The 20534-nt window shown below is 41.3% G+C and overlaps 2 protein-coding genes across 3 annotated transcripts in view; both read right to left on the reverse strand.

Moving 5' to 3' along the window:
• Window positions 1-1391: 1391 nt before the first annotated feature.
• PDCD7 (programmed cell death 7) lies at window positions 1392-13109 on the reverse strand. Its single transcript, XM_081129617.1, has 5 exons — window positions 12222-13109; window positions 10185-10323; window positions 4528-4764; window positions 4180-4267; window positions 1392-2545 (listed from the first exon to the last, which is right to left on the reverse strand). Exons 1-5 carry the CDS (start codon window positions 13086-13088, stop codon window positions 2422-2424), a joined length of 1455 nt encoding a protein of 484 aa, XP_080985743.1. The 5' UTR covers window positions 13089-13109; the 3' UTR covers window positions 1392-2421.
• Window positions 13110-17500: 4391 nt separating this feature from the next.
• The window catches only part of CLPX (caseinolytic mitochondrial matrix peptidase chaperone subunit X), a 38485-nt gene continuing 35451 nt past the window's right edge, over window positions 17501-20534 (reverse strand). Inside the window, exons 14-15 of one of the 2 annotated variants that reach the window (XR_013998195.1) lie at window positions 19300-19540; window positions 17501-17884 (exon numbers count right to left, since the gene is read on the reverse strand). Coding sequence is in view for 1 of the 2 variants with exons in the window: in XM_081128900.1 (XP_080985026.1) it covers window positions 19450-19540 (91 nt within the window). In the remaining variant the exon portion in view is untranslated. Of the gene's footprint in view, window positions 19541-20534 lie in introns of both variants that reach the window. The other variant, XM_081128900.1, reaches the window with a different exon arrangement.

Genomic DNA, 20534 nt, shown 5'->3' on the forward strand with positions numbered 1-20534 from the left:
TGACCTGATTTTTTCAAGCAATACATTACAAGGGGGAGGAAGAGTAGGAGAACGCACAGGAGTGAGCGGGACAGACCTATAGATGATCAGGAACTTAACAGGCCTTTCAACCAACAATGCAGAGACTGCATCTGGATCTTGATTTGAACAAAGTGTAAAACACACATTTATGAAATAAGGAAATTTGAACACTGACTGGATTTTTGATGTTTTGTTAGTTGTGATAAGGCACTGTGGCTACATTTTAAAAATATCTTTTAGAGCTATATACTGAAGAATTTATAAAGTAATATGATGTCTGGGATTTGCTTCAAAATAATCCAGAGTGAGTGGTGGAGGTAAAGATAAAACAAGATTGTCCAGAAACTGACAATTATTTTAAGCTGGATGATGGGTATATGGGGAAAAAATTATATTATTCTCTTTACTTTTGATTTATTTGAAATTTTCCGTAATAATTTTTTTTTTAAAAACTGTGGTATAATAAAAAAGGGCTTCTGTCGTGAGTGGCACACATAGAGCTGCTTGATTGCTCTGTGTGTGGAATCGACATCAAGAGATTTCGGAAGCATCATTTTTTGGTATTTGGGCAACTAGTGATCATTGGTCCTGGTGCCCGCAAAAAAAAAATAATAAGATTACAATGACACTGTCCATATTCTCAGAAGAATAATTTGGTAAAGAAATACACAAGGCAACAAACCAAGAAAAACTTACAAAACAAAAAACAGACAAAGGTAACACTCGCTTTATTAAAACTTTGCAGAAGCTGCTAGAGGAAAGTGGGAATGGTTTCTTCCACCAGGCGTTGAATGCCTTCTTGGGTTGTGCTGCCTGAGTTTTCCTAAGTCCCCGCTTCACACTCCCTGACCCATCAGTGCAGATGTCTTAATGGCAAGGCTGTCTGGTCACCAAACATACAACGTACTATGCAAGTCGTCTTTTATTTCTACTTTTCCTGCACCTCATCAGAGAGCAAATGGTGGAGACTGATAACAAAAGGGCACACAGGCCTAAGGGTTATGTGAAAATTTTCAGGTTTATGGGCTTAGACGCACACTTTTGAGGAATGCTGGCTCTTATACCCGTTAACTCTGTAATGCACACTACACAAATTTAACAGTGTAGATTTAACAACAGAAAGGAACAAAGGTTTTAGCATCTTGCACCCAACAGCTTTCAACTACATGAAACCATTTCCAAAGTTGACAGTGTCCTTTCCTGCCTACCCCGAGTTGGATTCCATGGACAGAGTTTGGTGTCTGAGGTTCATTCTCCTCTAGCAAATGCCTATTTAATAAATTTGAATTTTAGAGAGAAAATGTGTTTTATCAATGTGAAAGTGTGTGTAGTGATTTGGAAAGCAACAAATTGGGAGCAAAGGCTCAAACTGAAAAATAAAAATGATATTTATTTAGCTTTTTGTAAATATAAATAACAAGAAATCACAAAAGGCAAAACAAAACAGAATAAAACAAAACAAACCTGACATGTCATATCGTTGATCATGTCCAGGCACAAGAGCATTTATTAATGAATATAAAAAAATAAATTTTATTACTTTTATCTGCTTTATTCCCAGCTTTAACTACATGGATATTTTTGGTGCTGAAGTTCCTAAGAAAATTCCACAGCTATACCGGCCCCTACTGGGTGCATGAGGTTAAGGTCCTACTCCCATAGGGAAATAAATTTCTATCCTTGGGGGTTCTGAACAACTAGACCTCTAGAACTTAAAAAGTAGTTCCTTTCATTAGGATCCTTCTAACATGGGGAAAATGTAGCCATCATCCATTAAAACACGATCCAGTTTGGGTACAGGTACTCTTCAGGTGTTCCAAGTTCTCCACATGACTACCTGACTAAGCCACCGGCGTTACTGCCAGCCCAGCCTACAGCCTCTCAAGCTGCACCAAAAATGGGCTTCACAAAACTAAAGATAAAGCAATTTTGGCCTTTCTTCCTGGCATTTAGAGGGCTATATGGGTGGGAAGGTAAGGTGGTTTTGCATCAAGCTTTCCTTCACACTCAGTACTAGGGGAAGGACTGCTAACCTACCCGGTGCATACCTGTGTTGAGTGTATGGCATATACTTACCCATCATCCCACAAGGAAGTTGAGTAAATTAACTAGTCACTCTAGACCAAGCCCCTCAAAACAGAGGCAAATTCAGTGAACCAAGGCATGTGGTAATAGTCCCAGTTCACCTAGGTCCTTTCCTAAAGAACCATATTAATCTCCTGATTCAAGAAGCACCTCTGGCCAGGACACAGCATGGAAGGAAAATGGAACTTCTGGGAAGGGCCATGCCATGTGGAGTTTACAAGGTGTTGTTTAGTCCACAGCACAAGAGATGGCAGCATTACTAACATTTAGAGCTGGAAAGAGTGTTGCCTGGTCCACAATCCTGGAGCGTCTTTACTAATGCAGCTTAATGGCAGTTGCCCAGATGTCGTTGCTGGGGAGCGGGGGAAGGACCCATCCTTGGGGAACGGAGTTGCCTTTAGGATGATCAGATGGTACCAGGTACTGATCCCAATCATGCCTTAATAAGAACATTGCAGAACAACTGTTTATTTCTGTTTTAGTTCAAGCAAGACGGTCAGCACTAAATACTCTATTTCAGGACTTACCTTTTCAATGACTGATATACTAGTCCACTAAAGAACTAGATTGCTATGAATTATGCAAAAGACTGTTTCTTAAGTATACATATAGGGGGGGAAAAACTCCAAAGAACTTATAATTTTAAAGATAACCAAATAATGAATACACAGTCAATCCTCATTATTTGCAGATTCCATATTTGTAAATCTGCCTAGTCACTAAAATTTATTTGTAACCCCAAAATCATTACTTGTGGTGCTTTCATGGTCACTTGCCAACATGCACAGAGTGGTGAAAAATCTGAGTCACCAACAGCCACGTTCCCAACTGAGGTCAGACAAGGTGACACTCTGCCTTGTTTTCAGCTCTCATATTGTAAACAAGTGTCCTTTTTGCAGTCTATTTAGTACCCACCCACCCCTTTTTTGCATTCTAGTGCTCTTTATTGGCAATTCTGCTTTTTTAAATGTCTCCCCAATATAGTACTGAAGTGGTAGCTAGCGTGAGAAGGCTGTAATATGCCTTATGGAGAATATAAGTATGTTATATAAGCATAAATTATGCTGTTAGCCATAAGGTTCGATGTTAATAAATCAACAAGATATATTAAATGAGGTATCTTTAAAAAGAAATACACATAAAACAATGTTATGTATTGATCAGTTGATGAGAATGTTGGGGCCAGAGGCCCATAGAAACCTAACCCTGTATTTCCTTTAGGAGCAGCAGTTCCGTATTCTCTAACTCAGTGTTCGTGGCTTTATAGGGCACAGCTAGTGTGCATAACAAGACCTGATCGTACTTATGTTTAAAAGCTAAAACTTGTATATTAGTCAGAAATCCACTTTTCCCAGAACATAAAATTGGTATGCAAAAGAGCACTGTGGAAGCTTTGGGAGGAACCTCAGAGATCACTTAGGTCAGTGATTTTCAAACCAGACTTTGAAGACACCTGGACATCAAGGAGATGCTTTGAGGAGTCTAGAAACAACAAAGTGCTTCTAGTCAATAACAGATTTAAGTTGCCTGTGGAACCCGCTCATTCATTTACTCATTCATTCTGTTTTATAAATTGATTTATCCAAAGACTGCATTTGGGAAGAGTACTACTGCCAAAGTTTGAAGGCCACATTCTAGTTCACCATTTTCATTCTAGGTAAGGAAAGTGAGACCCAGAAAGCTGCAAAGTTTAGCTCATTAGTAACTGCCCGTAAAGATGGGACTCCCTATTCCTAGCTCTCTTGACATCGACCGGTAAGAACTCACAAGTCAGCAGCATGGGTCTTAACCAGTCTCCACAGACTGGAGAGGGCCTATTTAGTAGCAGAAGAGAACTAGAGAAGGAAGTCAGTGCTTTAAGTCAACGTAACAGCACAGCCTGGGAGAATACAAAAGGGCAAGTCACAGCCTGAGTTTGTTTCTCCACCTTTGAAAACAGGGACACCTACTTCTCAAGGACGAATGAGGACTTAACAACATGTTTGTGCCCCCCCTGAAACTTGGAAACTTTATATAAATCCACTAGAAACTTAAAAACATAGATACAGGTGACATGGAGAGTGCCCCTCTGACCTTATTTGGATGAGCGCCGGCAGGGAGTGCTCAGCTTGGAGGTAATACTGTCGGAAAGGCTGCAAGAGGTGAGCGAGTGGGAACTCATCTGAAAGAGAAAAGGCACAGCTCATCACCACACTCCATATCCAGAGGGTATAGCTCAAGGCTACATGACTGAGCCTGTGACGACAATATGATCAAATGCGTTTCATCTTTATCCATGATTTCCAGGATCTAGTCTAGAATTTCAAATCCTGAAGGTGTCACTGTTGCCTATCACCTCTTAGCTTAGGTTGAGGTCACCCATGAGAATAAGTTAACCTAGTCAGTATTGTCCTTTTCTCCACTGGTTACAGAGTAACTTACCTGGATCCCCAAATAACTTGGACTCAATTTCCCGCTTCTGCAGTAAAAGTTTCTCTTTTTCTTTCCTCTGTTTCTTTTCTCGTTCTCTTTTCCTCTCTTCCTCTTGTTCTCCTTCCAGCATAACTCTGAGGGCTCTCTCTTCAGCTTCATATAGCTCAGAGCGTTTTTTAATGAGTTTTCTCAGTCGCTGAAGATGATGCTCAAAAGTCTCATCTGCTGAGGCTGGAGGACAGACCCCTGGGCAAAGAGATCCAAATGGCATTTCAGTTACAACTTTTTCTTATCCCCAAATCTGTGTTCTAATGGGCCAACTCAAAGTCCAATTTATAGTATAAATTTGCTTAGAATTTGTAAGTTCTAATCCATCTTCAAGGATCAATTTGAATCTCTAATTAATTTGAACCTAACCTTACTTTCTCTTTTCTCTAATTCCTCTCTCTGGAGCATATACCACTTAATCTTTGATTTTGTTTAATTCTAATGGTTCTGATCCTGCAGTTGGGAGAATGGGCTCACTAAAGGAACTGTATTATACTTCTTCATTATGAAATTCCCACAGCTAATAAACAATTCTCCCTCTGAGTCTGAAGTTCTGGAAGAGCACATATGGATACTGAGAAGAAACATACTTAACCAACCACACTGACCTCACAGTCTGCTGCTGAGAGTGGAGAGACCAAGTATTTCAGTTTGTCCAGTTTTAGCATTTGAAAGCCCAGTGTCCTGGGAAACCTAGGATGGTTGGTTACCCTGATTTAACTGTGAGGTCAGCTAACAGCATAGCCAACATAGCTAGAGCCACAACTGGGAACATTTTAGACTAGTTATTAGGTGATATAAAAGAATTATTACTAATTTTATGTGATAATACCATAATTGATGATGGGTAATTTATCTAGGTGTTCTATTTTTGTGCACATGTAAAAAGGAAAACTTTTTGAAATTTAATGAATATTCAAGTAGATTGCAATAGTGCACTCACTACCATTCTGGCCCTGCAATATACAAGTTGCTGAAGCTGCTAGGTGATTCATCCTAGAGTGATGTGTGGTCCATCCTGATAGTCCTTGAAGATTTTAAAGGAAAATATATTTATTACGGCAACATTTTAACAATACCAGGAGCATGGAAGAAAAAAATCCTAATTCTGCTAACATAATCAACCATTTTTATTTCCCCATGTTGATTCTCTAGCCGTTTTTTGTCCATATATGAGCAACTTCACATAGTTGAACATAAAATGTGTGTAATTTCCACACCTCCATGTCAATTCTCTACATTCTTTTTCTCTCTTTATGATTATTTAATGGCTCTATCCTATTTCGGCAAATCAATGTACCTGCCATAATTTACTTAATAAGCTCCCTACTCCTGGACACTTAGGCTGTTCCAAATGTCCTATTATCATATAATACTACAATGACATGTTACTTTTTTCCTTTGTATGATTTCTGTAATGTAAATTCTCAAGAGTGGAAATTTTATGAATACTTTCAAGACTACCTAAGTATAGCATTAAACTTGTTTCTTTAAAAAGTTATACATTTATTCAGTACCTTACACTTGATACAAAGAAAGTAATAAATATTTATTTCTTTAACAAATGATTATCAACAGGGTTTTGGCAATTTATGCTACTGCCAATGAAGTACAACAATGACAGCTTTGAGCACTGAATTTTCAACTCTGGCTGATAATGGCATAAAATAACGGTTCTGTAAGCTAAGCGGTTGTGGAATTCACTCTCCTCCAAGGCTAAGATTTCTCCAGATGATTTTCTCATGACTGCTTTGCTTGAATGGGCTTCTATTCACTTATTCCCAAATGGAAATAGAAACTGTACAACTCAAATCCATCTTCTACTAAATTGCTGGGCTATTATTTTCAAAATATACATACATATAAAATTCTTATGCACAGAGAAATTTAAGCTGTCATTATGTTGCTTTGTAATAATTCCATGGTTTTAGTTTCTTTACCTAGACCAGGGATTAGCAAACATTTTCTGTAAAGGGCAAGATAGTAAATATTTTAGGTTTGTGGGCCATAGTCTCTGTTGCAACTACTAAAATCTGCCCATACAGAGAAAATATATAGACACTCCGTCAGCACATAAGTGCCTCCAGACCCCAGGAGGAGCTGTGGCCTGCTTCCATCTCAGCCTGCTAGGTCCATGCCACCCACCTATATCTCCCTTAATCTCTCATGGATCAGTCCTGGTGATCTGGACACATTCCCTTGGAAAGGGCACTCCTGGCTCAATCTTCCTCTTGACCCCATGTGTTGACATGGTGTAGGTTTCCTCCACCTCTACCACTTACTTACTCCTATAGTTCCTGCAGCTCCTTGATACCAGTTGCCTTTATTCCCCTTCAGCCACCTGCACCTTGGGGCCTCATCAGGTCTTTGGACCTTGGCATAATTAGAAAAAATTTCTGCCTCTAAAATATTAAACCTGGTTATTCTCTTCTCTGACAACTTTCTACCCTTCTAGTATTCTCACCTTCACCCACAAGATTCTGTGAGCTTCATTAAAATCTCTCATCTAATGTATCAGACAGATTCCACCCTTCTTCTATTTGTTCTCACCAAAACTTGTGGTCATCCATAAAGCAAAACCCCAACAGCCCAGTGCTCTGTGCTCACATGCCAGCTGTATAGCAATCCTGGAAGAAGCCATTTGATTATGTAACCTGGTGCCAGGATATAGGTACATCAGCCGGGCCCTAGCACCTCTCTGCAATCACACTCCCAAGGGTCTCTGTGTGGCTCTCACTCACTCCTCACAGCAGTTATTTCACTGCTCTCTGAAAGCCCTACTTCTCTCCTGACTCTCAGAGCAAACCATCTAACCTATTTCCCAGAGAAGACAGGTCACCAGGCAGGAAAATCCCGTAACTTCCTGCCCCCAATTTCACTCATCTGCATTACTGCCCATCCTTGTCTCCTTCATGTTCATTCTAGTGGAAGATGGCTCCTTCTCCACTTAAATTAATCCCTCCACCTGGGATCTGAATCTCACTACCTCCTGCAAGACCTTGAGCCATCAACTATTCCTCTGCTTCTCTTTGACCCTTCTCCCTCTATTCACCGCTTCGCTCACCATTTAAACATGCTCAAGTTTTCCAATGACCCTAAAATACTCCCTATTCCCCCCACACACATACACACACTGCCAGATGCTGATCTTGCACTCTCCTTTTCTTCACAGGCAAACGTTTAATGAGTTGATCTCACTGTCTGCTTTTCTTATGTCCTACTCCCTCTTTAATCTACTCTAGTCTGGCTTCTACTCCTACCACTCCACTGAAATGTCCCTAGCATAGGTCACTAATGATCTGCTGGGTACTAATTCCCATGGATGTTTCTCAAGCTTTTTACTACTTGATAATAAAAATAAGATGAAACACTTGTACAGCATTTATTATGTGCTGGACTGTTTTAAGCACTTTACTCATGTTTGCTAACTTAATCACCACAACACCCCATGGGGAGGTACAATCATTATTCTCTTACAGATGAGGAAACCAAGGCACAAAGAAGTTTAAGTAAACATGCCAAGACTGCACAATCTCTGTGAGCATTTGCCATTCTGCAGGAGGTAGCAGGTCTACCTTTTTCTTCTCTCTCTCTGACTTCTCTTGATCTCTTTTGTGGCATCCTCTGTATTCACCTTGGTTTTGTCTTTTTGGCTTTCATCTCACACTACACAAGCTCCTTAAGACCTGTTTACATGCTGATGAACCTTTATCCAGGATGTTCCACTGGCACCTCAAACTCAACAGGTCCTAAAGTGAACTCATCAACCCAAAGAGCCGCCTCTTCCACTTCCTGGTCAATTGGAATAGTATCATCATTCATTCAGTAGACCAAGCTAGGACCTGGAAGTCATTTTTTTCCCTTCAGCTCCTACATGCTGAGTTCCCTGAGTTATTTATTTATATGAACACACAAATACACACACAGACTCTACTTTATTCATATCTCTTAAATACATTTACTTTTCTCCAACTCACCACCTGGCCCTAAGTTCACACTCCCATACTATCCCTGCCCAGATGACGACAGCCTTATCAGTCTCTCTTCCTAGATGCTCCAAACCTGTCTCTGCTCTGCCAGCACTGATCTTTGTCATCATTTCACTCTGTGCTTGAAATCTTTCAATGGTTCCCCTCAGCTTTAAGCATAGGTGAGAAGTCTAACCCGGCCCATAAGACATTTTGTGATATGGCCCTACTTACATATCCAGCCTCATTCTCTCAGCACTTACTTGGAGACACATATGCCTTGAAGAGAGAAGTTAGAAAGCTGCTTGTTTTCTTTTAAAGTACATAATGCAACCAGTTGCTAGTTACCAAATCATCTGAGATTCAGTTAAAGTCAACGCCACAGAGCCTGCTTATTTTATAGATCATAATTCCTCCTAAAATTTTCTTTATTTTGGACCAAATAGAGGGAGACTGACAGTGAGAAATTATGCTGGTAAATTCACTTGGCAGAATATTACTGACCCTCACCTCACAGGGGATGTGGAGTAGGTGAACATTAAATAGTAGTCCTCAGGTTTTGCATTCTTGTAAGGAAGAGACATGGATAGACACAGTAGAAGCAAACTCTAGATGATTCACAGTAGATGATTCATGAATGCCCTATGGAATCAACTGATTCTGAGGCCTAAATCTGAATCAGCCACTCTAAAGGTGGCATGCAGAAGCTCATCATTCAGCTAGTGAATAAGCCTGGCTGAATGCACAATGGTCACATCCCAACAAAACTTTTAGTAAGGGTCTGAATTGCAGTTTTCATTTATTATATTTTAAACCACACAGAGGAATTAATTTGCTATCATCATATTTGCTAATTTGTGTACTCTCAAATATCCTTGGTGAATGTCAATGGCCTATAACCTACTAAAAAGGCAGCATGTGGCCCAAACCAGGTGCAAGGGAGGAGGTCACCTCAACCCACAGCAGAGAAGGATGGAGAATGCTGCATCTAAATTTTGTTTTGAAGGATAGCGAGAGCTTAAAATAGATGGGACTTAGGGCCCTCCGGCTGAATAGACTTGCAAGAGCAAAGATCTCGACAGGCAAACGGAAAGCACAACTGGGGAATTCTAGAGGCAAGAGGAGACCACTGAGGTTTAGAGTCTAAAAGTGACATGCAGGGCACTCACTCACTCCCTGTCCAGTCACAGTCACACCTCTTCAAATATCCATGTTTCAAGTCTGAAATGTATCTGAAGGAACATGCCCAGTTTTCAACACCTCCTGAAGCCTCAAGTAAGGACAGAATAGGATAGCTTTCACCTTGGCACATGGGTAAAGCTTACCAGCCACATCAACTTCACTCGGAAAAGCGTGCCCAGGAAAGCCTGGGATGGGAATGATGAGTCAGGGGGAAGCCAGTGCAGTGGGTTCCCACAACTGCCTCTCTTTTCAACCTGGGCTACCAAGAGCTAAACATCTTCTGAGGCTTTCTACTTCAGAAGTTCTGAGGTACTGCTGACAAGCTTAGTTACCCTACTGGGTGAAAATAAAGACGTATCAAGCATTTTCCTTCAAATTTTGGGGGGAGGGAAAATGCTATGGTAAAAAAAGGGAAGAAACAGGGGAACAAAGGAAGAAATGCAAGTAGAAATGCAAAGCCACAGTTACCTTTCCTTGCTGCAGCCTCTTTCCTGAGTTTCCTCAGTTTCTCCAAGGCCCGAAGAATGTCTACCATTCTTTTGGTGTCTGCTTGTTTTTTCCTTACTTCAGATAAGACGCCATCGGCAGCAGCTTTAAGTTCCTGCTCCTGGAGGAGAGAGAGAGAGCCCATGAAAACAGCTGCCCAGCAGTGAGATTTCAGAGAATCAGATAGTCCCAGGGTTAAAGAAGATTCTACTGGACCTACATCCCAATTTCCTGGGCCATACACAAAACTCTCTACACTGGTCCAGCCAAAGGATTATCTCTCTGCAGCTTCCAAGCAGGCATTGGTCTTTGTTTCTTCCTCAGAGTCTCTAAAGTGTGTTCTAAGGAAATCTGCATCCAATTTACCTTGTTAAGTTGGGTTTCTCATGAAAAATGCAGACACCTGGACCCAAAGATTGAAGGAAGATAAGGACTATGGTTAGAAAGGCCCAGCACACTACAATGCTGAGTGACAACCTAAAAAACTCAACTATCAGGGATCTCTTCCACATGACAGGCTTTCAAACATCTGAAGACTCTCCTACTCTTCATAAGTTGGTTCACATGTAGACTAAATAAGTCTGGTTCCTCCAAACCACCACTCAAGGGACTGTCTCCAACACCATCACCATGAGTGGTAGGGAGGATGCTTTTTCCTAAAGCTCTTTTCCCATCTGTCAAATCAGCACCTGTAATGGCACCATTTCAGCTACCATGCTGTTTCACTCTTCTCTGTATTACTCCCTCTACCTGAAATGCACCTGTTGCTCTCACTTGGCTTTGAAATTTCCTTCAAGACTCAGTTTAGTTGTCATTTATCTTCCAAGCCTTCCCTGACACCTTACCCAAAGGATTAGATATTCCTTTTCTAGGCTCATATAGCACCTACATTTGAAATCCTAACACACAATGCTATACATGATCCCCCATGGGGCCCTAAGCCCCTCAAGGTCAAGCACTATGTCCTATTTATCTCTATCCCCAGTGTCCTGCACGGGGCCTGCTACTTATGGGCCCTCATTAAATGTCTGAACTGACTCAAACTCCCTTAGATTAAGGCCTTGCCTGCAAGTATTCTTAAAAGCACTGATGTTCTTGGGGGCTCAAAGACAAAGCAGGCCACCAATACACTTCAGAGGGGAGTTACATCAGACTCTAGGACAGTAGCAGACACCAGGAGAAGGGAGAGGAGGAGTTGGAAACACCAGCTAGTAGTGGAGAGTGGAGGAAGGGGGAAGTGCCTAGCACTCAAAAGTAAAGACAATGTCTTAAACAACTATCTGACCAATTTCCAGTTTTGCCCTGGCCCCCACTGAAGAGCTTGAAATTAACAAGTTTTCGAGTAACAGCCTGGGCTCAAGTCAGGAGTGAAACTGCCACAAGCCAGTTGTGTGGTTGTTGGCAGGTTAACCTCCCTATGCCTTAATTTCCTAATCTGTAAAATTGGGGTAATACCACCTAACCTCTCTCTCAGGGTTATTACAAGAATCCCAGATCTGGTATATGTAACGACCTTAGCACAGTGGCTAGTATATAGTAAGTGCTCAAAACCACCATTGTTGAACCTCCAGTTATGTGGTTTAAAACTTTTTGTAAACAAAGAAATTCTGGGGAAATCACTACTGACCCATCATCCAATTAGGGTATATGTTCCTTGAGGAAAGACCCCAAATGCTGTATATTTTGTATTTTTAAAATCACCTAGGACCCAGATGCTTGTTAGTCTTGAATGTTGGTGTCAGGATGTCAGAATGGTGGCGCAGGAGACCTGCCACACCTGCAACGCCACTGTGTAATCCTACACAGTGTTTACAGGGCTTTGCAGTGCACCTAGAGCATTTGTGTTGCTACTACACATCATTAAAACGCAATCAATGCAGGTATGAGGTCACAAAGGCAAGCTTCTATTTTACAAATTATAAAGAGGCTTAGCCCTGGGAAATGGCAGGGCAAAGCCCCGTGTCCCTTCACGTTCCAAACACCATGACCCTTACTCCCACGTGCAACTGCAGTTCTTACCCGCTTCTTCTCCTCCACCTCCTGCACGCATTTGACCCTCCAGCGGTCAATCTCCTGCTCGCGCTCCGCAGCTCGCGCGGCCTCCGCCTCCCGCTCGGCCTCGCGTTCCCGGGCCCTCTCGCGAAGCCGCAGCCGGCGGCGCCGGACCCTCTCCAACCTCCGCCGTGCCTCGCCCACAAAGGCAGCCTGGGTCAGCAACTGTAGTCGCTCAGCCAGTTCGGCGCGCAGCGGCGCCGCCTGGGCATGCAGCAGTGCCCAGGCCGCGCCGTCCGCCTCGGTCTCGCGCAGGGCCTTGCACAGGTCCCGCAGTCGCCGCACGAGGCGCAGAGCCCCGCGCAACCGAGCGCGCACTTCACCCAGGGTGGGCCCGACAGGCGCGCGCGGGGGCACCGGGCAGCCCGCCCGCCGCGGGGTTCCGAACACCGCCTCTAGCCACTGCCGGTCACGCAGGCGCTGCAGGGCCGCGTCCCCAAGCTCGTCGGGCGGCGGCGCCTCAGCCCAGCGCGGGCTCCAGGGCGGCCCCGGGCCTGGAGGCGGCGGCCGCGGGCGCTCGCCCGCGTCGATCCCTGGGAAGGGCCGGCACTGAGGAGGCGGTGGAGGCAGCGGCGGTGGCGGCACCGGGTAGAAGGCGCCGCCGCCACCACCGCCGCCGCGGGAGGCTTCCCCAGGGCCCTGGGGCTGCACAGCCAGCGGGGGCTGGAGGAAGGGGGCGGAGGCCCCCGGAAAGGGGCCAGGCCTCTGGGGAAGATGCGGCGGGAAAGCCGGGGAGGGCAGCGGCGGTGGTGGACAGCCAAAGGGAGCGGGAGGCAGCGGCTGCGGGGGCGGCGGGCCCGGGCGACCAGGGGCGAAGAAGGGCGGCAGAGCCATGGCCACCACTGGATTCTGAGAAGTGACAGGAATATGAGAGGTCTTTCGAGAAAGTATCTTCCGGGAGGAAGTGACGTATACTACGCGCGACGCCAGTGCGACGCGCCGGCCCAGAGCGCCCGGCGCGTGGGTGGAAGTTCGTCCAATCCCTCAGTTAACACCGCTGTTATTGAGCCTTCTGGGTGTGGAGCCCGCTGCTTTACTGTGGGACTAGCAGATAGTTCCTCTCCTATGGAATTACCTGTCTAGTAAACACCTTAATCAAGTAATTATGCAAACAAATGTAAAAGTGCCGCGGCGAGTATAAGTACTACCAAAGAGGAAAACACGGAGCAAGAAGAGTTTATAGGAGAATTTGACTTAGAGAGGCTGGGGAAGGTTGTCCTAACGATTTTAGGCGTCATCTGAGGTTCTGTAGCAAAACTGTAGCACAATATCCCAGCCAGGATGTTGACATTGATACAATGACGATACAGAACATTTCTTTCCATCACTTCCAGGATCCCTCATTTGCCCTTCTATGCCCACACCCACTTCCCATCTTTAACCGCCTGCAACCTCTAACCCGCACTCCACTTCTGTAACTTCCGTCCTTTCAAGAATGTTTTATAAATGTAACATATAGTACATAACCTTTTGGGACTCCCTGTTTCCACTCAGTATAATCCTCTGGAGAGTTATCCAGGTGGTTGTATTAATAGCGTTTCTTTTTATTGCAATAAAGTGTGCCCCGAAAAAGTGTAGGTAAAGTTAAACCATTTTGTTTAATCATTCATTTGTTAAAGGATATTTCCACTTTGGAGCTAGCACGAATAAAGCTGCTATAAACGTTTACAGGTTTTTCTGTGAACATAAGCCTTCATTTCTCTGGAATAAATGCCGAAAGTGCAAGTGCTGGGCCATATGGAAGTTGTATGTTTCGTTTTTGAAGAAACTGCCAAATTGTTTTCCAAAGAGGCAGTACTGGTTTACATTACCACTAGCAATACGAGCGATCCAGTTTCTGTGCATTCTCGCATTTTGCAATGTTACTGTTTTTTTAGACACCCTATTAGGTATGTAGTGATATCTCACCTTGGTTTTAATGTGCACTTTCTTGATGACTAATTATACTGAATATCTTTTCATATGCTTATTTGCCATCTGTATATCCTCTTCGGTGAAATGTCTGAGTATGTCTTTTGTCCATTTTTCCAGTTATGTAGATTTTTTTTACTGTTGAGATTTGAGAGTTCTTTATATATATTCTAGATTCTAGCCCTTTATCTAATACATGGTTTGCAAATATTTTCTCTCACATTATAGCTTGTCTTTTCATCCTTTTAATAGGGTTTTTTTGTATGTGTATGTGGAGCAAAAGTTCTTAATTTTGATGAAGTGCAACTTACCAGTTTTTCCCCTTATGGATCATGCTTTCAGAGTCAAATTTAAGAACTCTTTACTTAGCCCTGGATCCTTAAATTCTTCTCCTGTGCTTTTTCTAAAAGTTTTATAGGTTTACATTTAAGTCTGTGATCCATTTTGAGTTAATTTTTGTATAAGGTGTGAAACTTAGGTCAATGTTCTTCCCCCACCCCACTTTGGATGCCCAATTGCTCTAGCATCACAAGATTAGATTTTTACTTTTTGAAGCAAAAGTAATGGATGCCCTCTTGGGTAAGAGCCCAGCTCTATAACATGAAAAGAACCAAGCAGGGCCTGACCCCACTTCCCAAGGGACCTCTCCTATTTCTCAGAAACTCTTTGTAATACTCTACATAATATTTACTTGTATCTTTTATATTAAGTAATTTGTAATACTCTGCATAACATTTAAAGGCTTATCTTAAAATTAGGTAAGGCATGGTTATAGCTTTATATTTTCTAGATGGATACTCAGTGTAAGTGACCAAATATTTATTAAATATTTGAAATACCTAATTTGAAATACCACCATTTCTGATATTGAATTCCTATATATATATTTGGGATCTATTTCTGTGTATTCTTTTCCTTTGGCCTGTTCATTCATACACTTGTTTGTAAAGCTATATATATAAAATTTTTAGTAGAAGAGGCAGCACCTCTTGGTTAAGTGGAGAGGCTCTGGAACCAATATGCCTGGGGTTAAATCCTGTTGTTTACTAGTTGTGTGACCTCGGGTAAGCTACTTAACCACTGGGCTTCAGTTTCATCTATAAGAAGAGCTAATAGCATCTACCTCATAGAGTTGTTGCACTAAATGAACAGCGACAGAGTAAATACTGAGTGCACATTATCATTTTGTTTACCATTCTTGCCTATTTTTCCATATGAACTTTAGGACCTACTTGTCAATTTTAATGTAAAACCTTATGTGTTTTATTGGAACTTTAACTATATAAATTAATGTAGGGGTAATAGACATCTTTATAATTCTGAGTTTCCCCATTGAAAAACATGGGATACCACTTTTCATGGATTTTCAAAAAAGGTACCCATCTACTCTTCCGCTCCCATTGCTATCACCTTAGTCCAATCCATCATCAGCTGGCAGGCTTATTATAATAGCCCCATGTGTCCCTGACTCAATCCTTGCTCCTCTATCACCTGGTCACTTACACTGAAACCAGAATGGTCTTTCAAAACTTAAGTGAGATTATGTCATTTCTCTGGGCAACACCTTCCAATAACTTCTCTTCTCACTTAGAAACAAAGCCTGGAAAGGAATTGGAAACAGCAAGGCCAACTTTTAGTTTACTGTGGGGGGGATGTAAGTTCAAGGGAATTGTGTGTTGTCTGTTTGCTGATGAGAACTGATCTGAAAAACAGGAGGAAACTAATGAGGTAGGAGATAAAGGGGCAAGTGCTGGAGAAATGTCCATGAGTAAGCCTCTAGCCAGGTTTCCCTCCATTTTCCCCTGAGCCTCCCCTTCCCAACAAACACATCTAATGATGTCCAGCTTTTCTACTTAAAATGCTTTTTTTTTTTTTTTAGGGAGAGGAGAAGGAGAAACATCGATCAGCTGCCTCCCACACACACCTCTACCTGGGATCAAGCCCACACCTGGGCATGTGCCTTGACTGGGAAAAGAACAAGCGACCTTTCGGTACACTGGACGACACTCAACCAACTGAGCCACACTGGCAAGGGCTACTTAAAAACCCTTTTAATGCCCTACTACTTTCTGCATAAAATTACAAGTTAAGCCCAGCCAGCACAGCTCAGTGGTTGAGCATTGACATGAGCCAGGAGGTCATCTTTAGATTCCTGGTCAGGGCACATGCCCGTGTTGTGGGCTCAATCCCCAGCAGGGGGCATGCAGGAGGCAGCTGATCAATGACTCTCATCATTGATGTTTCTCTCCCTCTCCCTTCTTCTATCTGCAATCAATAAAGACATTTTTAAAAATGATTCAGAATATTTTTTAAAAATTACAAGTTAACCTCGCATACAAGATACTCTATTATTTGTTTTTAAATATATGGAGCACCAAATATAGGAAGCACTTTGGTAGGTGGTGTTATAGTTAACCAAATAGGCATGTGTAGTCGGAAAGATAAACAAGTGAAAAACTTGGAAGGTTTGCTATAGAACAGGAAATACTAGGCAGTGTCTAGATGCTGCTGGGAATGATTCTGGAGGAGACAAATAATGTAGTATGGATACTGACAAAAGAAATAAAGGTCTTGAGAAATAAGAGGGGATCACTCCACTCATAATGATGTGGAGTGACTGAATTTTGGTAAGGGATTCTTCAGTTGTAACTGGAGAAAACAGGTTGGGTGCTGAAGCAGGTAGATTTATAGATTTGATGACAGGAAGATGACTTCCATCTTCTGATGGTTTCTCAGTGAAATATGAGGCAAAGTCTTCAGTTGAATGGAGAAAGGAGAGAATATGTTAAATAGTCATCTCAGAGCAGTAACTTTTTTTTCCTTTTTATCCTCACCCGAGGATATTTTTTCCATTGCTTCTTCAGAGAGAGGGAGAGGGAGAGAGAGAAACATTGATGTGAGACAGACACATTAACTGGTTGCCTCCCTCACTCATCCAGACCAGGGCCAGGGATCGAGCGAGCCTGCAACCGAGGTACGTGCCCTTGGCTGGAATCCAACCAGGGGCCTTTCAGTCTACAGGCCAACACTCTCACCACTGAGCAAAACCAGCCAGGGCTCAGAGCAGTAACTTGAAGTCATACTTGTTGCCTACTTCTTAACTCCTAAAGCCCCCTAGTTATTGTTTCAAATTTCTAACATTTCATTATTCCTTTCTGGAAAAGTCCTACTTGCTCTTCCAGATCCATCTGGGCCACCAACCCTACATCACTTCCATTACAATAATGCACTGTTTGTGTTTGCTTCTCCCAATAGACTAGCAAGCTTCTTGAAAAGCTTGGTCCATGTCCCTAGTGTGGGGCCCATGCAGGATATTTAAGTAAGGATATTCAATAAATGTTTAACATAAACTTTAATAATAGACATTTTGTCTGGAATTTGTGACTAGGAGAATTTATTAGCAGGATATGAAAGTGCCAAGGATTAACCAAACATTAGAATAAAGCAGCTCAAGATATCTGTGTCCTTTTAAAAATGGCACTGCATTATGGACACACCACCACATCAGCATTCATTTAGTCCTTTGTTTTATTCAAATGCCAAAACATAAGTTTCAAGCTACAAATCGTAGTTATACCCATTGAGTTTGATTTAAAAACATCAATTATGTTTTGTTAACAACTTCCAAACCAAATGTAAGCTGTTGTGACTAAAATGTCTCCCAGTCCATTTCTGGAGGATTACCTTTAATATTTTTAATAGCTTCTTCAATTTTCACTCTACAAAAAGGAAAATAATGATATCATAAGAGAAAGATAATGAACAGTTATAATATGAAAGACTTCCTGAGAAAAACTTTAACCATTACTATGGAGACTAAGGAGGATATTTGTTTCTGTCCCACACTAGCAACGAGGCTTAAACACTCTGTAAAAGTGCATTTTTGGTTCTACCCCAGCCATAAATAGATATCTCACATCTCTTATTACATCATGGAAAGCCCAACTCTTTATCAACAGGATTTAGAATTTCCTAATAGTTTAAGGTTCTCTTCCTAAGAAAAAGGTGGTAAGAGGAAAACTTAAGAGTCTATAAACCAAAAAATAAAAACATTTCAATGTACTTTGATTTAAACAATTTCAAATAAGTTTGATCTGAATAGTATAAAAAATTGCACCAACATTATAGAAGGGAAGAAAAAGCTTAAAAGGTACCCAAATACTTTTTTATGCAAATAATTTTCATTTTTAAGTCCCCCAAATTCCCTCCACTGTTTAATTATATGCAGGGTGGGGCAAAAGTAGGTTTACAGTTGTGAGTACATGAACCACAGAGTTTATTCTTGTATTATTACTTATGAATTACTGTATTACTTTCCATATGAACTATAAACCTTTTGACCCACCCTGTAACAAAGATTAATAACTTATATTTTAGTGTGAAGACATTAACTTATGCTGATAACAAAGCATAGTTTTCTTTAATGTTCTATGAAGTCAAAAAATTAGACAAATATCCAACACACACACACACAAAAAAAATAGCTGAGTACTTTCGGTAAATGCACAATATTAGGCTATCTTATTTAGTTCAGCATATGGCTGTTGTTATGACTGACACTACATGCTACTTTTAGAATCAGATGTAGTCTTTTTCTGATGATTTAAGGCAGACTTCAGTTCCATCTGCTCACCCATGGTACTAAAATGCATTAAAGATGGCAAATAAACAAGTCAGAGGAGAATGGCCTTTCTCATAGTACCAACTGGGAAGTTAGTGTCATGCATGAGCAGGTAAGACTAAGAATATAGCTAAACAAATCATTAAAATATGGTTCTGCAAGGTATTTTTTTCCATGAAAATTTAACTACTTGTTAAATTTTGGAAACTACCTGTTCCAATGTTTAAGATGAATAAAGTTCTAATATTTTCAGGAAACAAATATGGGTAAAAAAGATTAAACTAAAGAATCGTATCTCAATCTTCAATTTTAAAGAATTTATTTTCCTATTTGTAGAGTAACATTATTGTAAAATCCACAGTTATTGCAATACCTGCATTGTTTAAAAGAGCTCCTAAGAATTTTTATGCATATTTTTTTAAAAACTGAACCAAAATAATGTACATTTTATCTCTGAACATTGTGTCATTACAGTTCACATAATGTCCTCTGTACCAATCAATGTGATGTTACCTAATATACATGATCTGATTTTTATCCTAAAGACTTCTGACCATGTATGATATCCAAGATAGATCCAATGCTTTTAATGTCAGACTGAAGAGACAGTTATGATCCTAAACAGAGGAGCAGCTTTATATACAGGACAAAAAGTCTGACAATTTAGCTGTTTGCAGCATCTGCTTGGCGAGGCCATCCTTCTTCTTCAACTCCAGAATCATACTCCTCTTCAGAGGATTCTTTTGTTGGAGCCCTAGAATGAAAAACCATCAGTTGTTTTTTGTTTTTAATAAAAATGAGGGGTAAACATGATTTCTAGACTCAATAAGTTAATCTACCTTGCTAGAAAAGCCACACAAAAAGAAAATACTAAGAGTATTTTTAATATTTAGATTGCTTAGTGGTAAAATATGGGAAACATTTAGACCACACAATCAAGAGTTATAAGTAATTTCCCTAACAAATGTTTTATTGAAATAAATTGACAAGTCTTGAATTGTGAAGGCTTAAAAAAATTCTATTCCACGCTGGCCAGTGTGGTTCAATTAGTTAGAGCATCGTCCTGTGCACTGATAGGTCTCAGGTTCTATTCCCAGTCAGGGTGCATACGGGAGGCAACCAAACAATGTTTCTCTTGTCGAGCTCTCTCTTCTCTTCCCCTCTCTTTAAAAAATCAATGAATGTGTCCTTGGGTAGGATTAAAAAAAAAAACATTAAAAAATCCCTTTCTCTAGCAAAAGGTTAGAATCTATTATTTCAACTCAAATGCCTGACCTTTTTTTAGCACATGTCTATGGTAAAGAAGATGACAGCTTCTGAGAACCAAATCTGACTTGACTCAAACTAGTCAAAGTTATGATCAGACCACCACAATTCCTTTATATAGTAATGTCATTAAAAAACAAAAATAAGCCCAGCCAGGCGTGGCTCAGCAGTTGAGCATCGACCTGGGATCCGGGAGATCGCAGTTCAATTCCCGGTCAGGGCACATGCCCGGGTTGCGGGCTCGGTCTCCGGAAGGGGCATGAAGGAGGCAGCCGATCAATGACTCTCTCATCATTGTTTCTCTCTCTCTCCTCCTCTCGCTTCCTCTCTCTGAAATCAATAAAAACATATTTAAAAAATTTTTTTTAAATAAAAGCTTGTTTTCTGAATAACTAAAGTTGTTCAAATAAACCAACTGCCTCCTAAGTTATCTTAGAAGATAAGCAAACATAAAATATAACATACCTTGTGACAGTTAAAAC

This window comes from Miniopterus schreibersii, assembly GCF_964146895.1.
Source record: "Miniopterus schreibersii genome assembly, chromosome: 1".
Lineage (NCBI taxonomy): Eukaryota > Metazoa > Chordata > Mammalia > Chiroptera > Miniopteridae > Miniopterus > Miniopterus schreibersii.

Bases quoted from the DNA above. Each gene is read 5' to 3' on its own strand.
- PDCD7 (XM_081129617.1), bottom strand. From the start codon at position 13,088: ATGGCTCTGCCGCCCTTCTTCGCCCCTGGTCGCCCGGGCCCGCCGCCC. The intron at 10,324-12,221 runs GTAAGAACTGCA...TCTCTCCTCCAG, and splicing joins AGGTGGAGGAGAAGAAGCGG to GAGCAGGAACTTAAAGCTGC. The intron at 2,546-4,179 runs GTCAGAGGGGCA...GTTCTTATTAAG, and splicing joins CCGGCGCTCATCCAAATAAG to GCATGATTGGGATCAGTACC.